The 4,005-nt window shown below is 39.7% G+C and overlaps 1 protein-coding gene across 1 annotated transcript; it reads right to left on the reverse strand.

Moving 5' to 3' along the window:
* Positions 1–700: 700 nt before the first annotated feature.
* Positions 701–1,102, reverse strand: LOC150037208 (uncharacterized). The gene has a single exon (XM_090311918.1). The coding sequence runs from the start codon at positions 1,100–1,102 to the stop codon at positions 701–703; it is 402 nt and encodes a 133-aa protein (XP_090168044.1).
* Between the last annotated feature and the right edge of the window lie 2,903 nt (positions 1,103–4,005).

Genomic DNA, 4,005 nt, shown 5'->3' on the forward strand with positions numbered 1-4,005 from the left:
TTCCTATGATGACTGCTTTGATGATTACCTTGGCCCCCCGGTTGTGATTCCCGTCCCAACTGAAAGTTGGGTGATTCCGCCAACCAGGGTTGTAAGTGTTGCTGAATGGTTCATTATAGATAGAGTATACGGATTGTTGATTCAACGGGCAGAGTTCCACTGAGTTTCCCTCTCCACATTGAACGAAATTTATTACGGCCATGTATGTCAGCGCATTGGCTTGCGCTGAACCTTGAGAGAGATATCCTTGCTGAATAGCCATAGCCTGAAGGAGCAAGGTCATTGTGGTCATCTGGTCTACCAGGGTATTCATTGTGTCATCTGGTACAATGGCACTTTTAGCTCTTCTTTGCTCCGAACCTCTTTCCTCATACCTGTTATCTAACCACTCATCTGTATTTCGCGAAATGCGATCTAAGATGATCTTTGCTTTCGTATATGTCTTGTCCATGAATCCTCCTACCACGGAGGTGTCAGCAACTGCTTGCGTTGATCGATCTAAGCCATTATAAAAAGTGTCCATCAGAACGCAATCGGGAATCCCGATGTGTGGACAGTTCTTCACTAATTGTCTGAATCGCACCCAGGCGATACTCAAAGTTTCATAACCCTTATGTTCAAAATTCAACACATCCCTCCGTCTCCTTGCGTTGACGGCTGGAGAGAAGAATTTATTCATAAACCTTTCGACCAATTGATCCTATGCGTTGATTTCATTTGGCTCTAATGACTGAGCCCACCTCCTTGCCTCATCCCGCAATGTATACTGGAAGAGATACAATCTAATTCCTTCTGGAGTCACACCAGGTATGGAGAATGCATTGCATATTTCTATGAAACGGGTCAAATGAGCATGCGGGTCTTCTCCTTGTAGACCTTCAAATTGTCCCGCATTTTGGATCATTTGAAGTATGATCAGCCTTATCTCAAACCTTGCATTCTCCTTAACCGTGGGTCTTGAAATTCTGGGCGAGAAGTTATAAAAATTTGGCCCTGCATAGTTCCTCATAAGGATGTTGTGGTCGGCAGCAAGAAATACAGGGTCTCGCGCTGGCCAATTTACCCCTTGATTCCCATCAGGCCTCTCATTATTATTTGCCATGTTTCTTCTTCGCCTAATTTGGTTCTAATGTGCTCTTGTGCAAAAAATACACCCGATCTCTGGGTTAGCTTAGAATTTTTGGATCAATTCCAATACTCATAAACCATCAGACTGCTCTTCGTGATAAACAACCAGTACAAAGAGATCTGTCCTGCAAAATACCACAAAAGTATTCAACACTAACCGTTACCAATTTCTCGGAAACGGCACCATAAACTTGATGACAAAAAATTTAATCTTTTTATATACTCTAACGCATGGCTGATGAACGAAACGAATGATATGCTAAATATGCACTCAAGTGCTTGCGATAAAGAGATTTTCTATGCGATACTACGTCTAAGTATATGCGTTGTTAATGATATGTTAGTAGTATGGGATGTAGTAGTGCGTGTCACAAGTTTCCTTGTGTTGAAACGAAGTATAATTCAAACGCAAATTTCTTAGAATAATCCGAGGTCAAACATAGGGATTCTTTTCGTTAATGCGCTACTAATGTGATGCATGCGATCGGTTTTTACAATGAATAAAGAATGTGGGTTTATACAGAATGTAAATTGCAGTGAAAGTAAAATTACGTTAATAAAATAAATCCTAAACTAATATGATATAAGATACATGATACATGACACTGAGATCGTGAATTGACTGTGAAGTTTTACAAAGAATTGATGTATGTGATGGTAAGTCTTTATGAATGAATCAAAAAGAGAAAGAGTAAATAGTAAAAACATTGCATGTTTGTCAATTACGTTAAAGATGCAACTAAGGTTCCGCTTTCCCTTGGCGTACAGCTCTCGGTGATCGGTCGCATTCCCATATCTCTATGGTGAAATAGGGATGAACGTGATGAACGCAAGGTTATTTCCATCTCTGGAAATACTTCTTGCTTTAGTTAACGCATTCTTCCAACCCTCTTTCGATAGGCAACATAACATCTTCACTTCTGCTCTCACAGATAAAGATGCCGTCGAGCATGCTTTAGCTAAACTTGATTATTTCCTTAACAAATTAACTTACTCGGTTAATTCTTGCTATTTACCCAGGGGATTAAGAACACATCATGGAGAAAATTGGTTATGGATGTATGGAAAGAGACAGAGAGATGACAATGGAAAGTTTCATACCATTTAATTCTAAGATTAAGCGTTTGATACATGGTGTGAATGACATATTAAAGAAGATGAATATAGATGATGAAATAGAGATTAGAAACAAATACAGAAAGAGTGTCAACGTCTTGACACAGATGCTGAACGGAGATTGTGCTTGTCGGTGTGTGGAAGTAATGGAGAAGAAAGCTTCCCTCTCAGGCTTTCTTTCTCGGTAGAATTGACCTTCACACAGAGCTTCAACTACGGGGATCAGAATAATTCTCTGCTCGGAGACTCACCTCTCGGCCTTATCTTGTGGTTCTCTTAGATCTACTCTTGTCAGTTGTTTCAGACCAGCCTTTCTCTTAGAATCAGTATATGCGCGTCTCTATGTATTCATGTATATTTTTCAGTGAATTTGCATAAGCTATTTATAGGCAAAGCTTGGCTCTTTGACTTTGTGGTCCCCACTTTATAGTTATGGTAGTTCCAGAAATGGCGGAGTGAATATTCCTTCTGTTACGCAATCAACCCATCAGAAATGCACAACTGAAAGCTGTACACTTGTCAGAATCCTCTGCAAATGCGTTGCTCTTTACATCTTCGATCTATCGCTGCATGCGGTGTTATTTTTTATTACCGCATGTAGTTGAAATTGCGTTGATTACTAGAGCTCTTGATCGATTGTCGCATGTGCCATCATTGCGTTGATCATCTCTTCGTTCTCGATTGATGGGCGCAATGTGACGTAGATGCATTGTTTCTTTTGCTTTTGAGCCATGAACGCATGCGGTGACTGATTTCCTGCAAACAGAAATTGAAACATTCTATTCTACCATCGCAATGGTGTTAGTGGGTGTATTGACAACATTTTAGAATTTTCGCATTTCTTAGCCAATTTCTATACTATCGACACAACTTTTCTTTCTTTTTGCCGCAATATCTAAATAAAATAGTATAAATAACTTCTATTTCTACAAGTTATTAGTGCTCAACGCATTTTCATCATCGCATTTTGATGGCGGGAAATTTGAAGTCAATTTTACTCGACAACCAAAATCTCGTGGACGCGTTATGCGATGCATGTTCCTAAGATATGTGTTGATAGTCATGCGTCGATGGTCATGTGTTGGACTAATAATGCGTTAATGAATGTATGTGATGACCATGCGTCCTGCCACAAGTTTTCTTCTGTTGGAACCAAGTATAATTCCAACGCAAGTTTCTCGGGTAATCCAAGGTCGAACTGATGGACTTGTAACTATATGTTTGCGATGATGTGCATGCGGCGGTATAAATAAAAGAATGGATTCAAAGGTACAAGAAGAAGGACACCATTTGCCGCTCAAACTGCAGCAGGAAATGTTATTTGAGCAGTAGTGGATGAAGGTATGCAACGAGCCGAAGTTATGATAAAGGGCCCTGGTCTCGGAAGAGATGTGGCATTAAGAGCTATTCCTAGAAGCAGTATACTATTAAGTTTCATATGGGTTGGGAGAATGAAACCCAAAGAAATTTGTTTACTTCCATATCTTCCACATAAAACATATCAGAATCAAACCAAATGCAGTAGAAGGAATCCTACTCCTACTTCTATCTAACAGACAACACAATAAAAATATGCATAAAAGTTAGAGCTACAACAAACCTTGACATGAAATAAATGTGTGGGAAAATAGATAAATTGTGGAAATGAATTCATTGCAACCCTTAAGAGTGACTGCGAGGGCAACCCTAATCAACATAAGCCAATGCGATCATGCTACACTCATGCACAGCAAATCATTTTCCAATGCAAATGCGGTACTC

Source organism: Benincasa hispida, chromosome 3 (assembly GCF_027475165.1).
Source record: "Benincasa hispida cultivar pf3 chromosome 3, pf3_genome.v1.1, whole genome shotgun sequence".
Taxonomy (NCBI): Eukaryota; Viridiplantae; Streptophyta; class Magnoliopsida; order Cucurbitales; family Cucurbitaceae; genus Benincasa; species Benincasa hispida.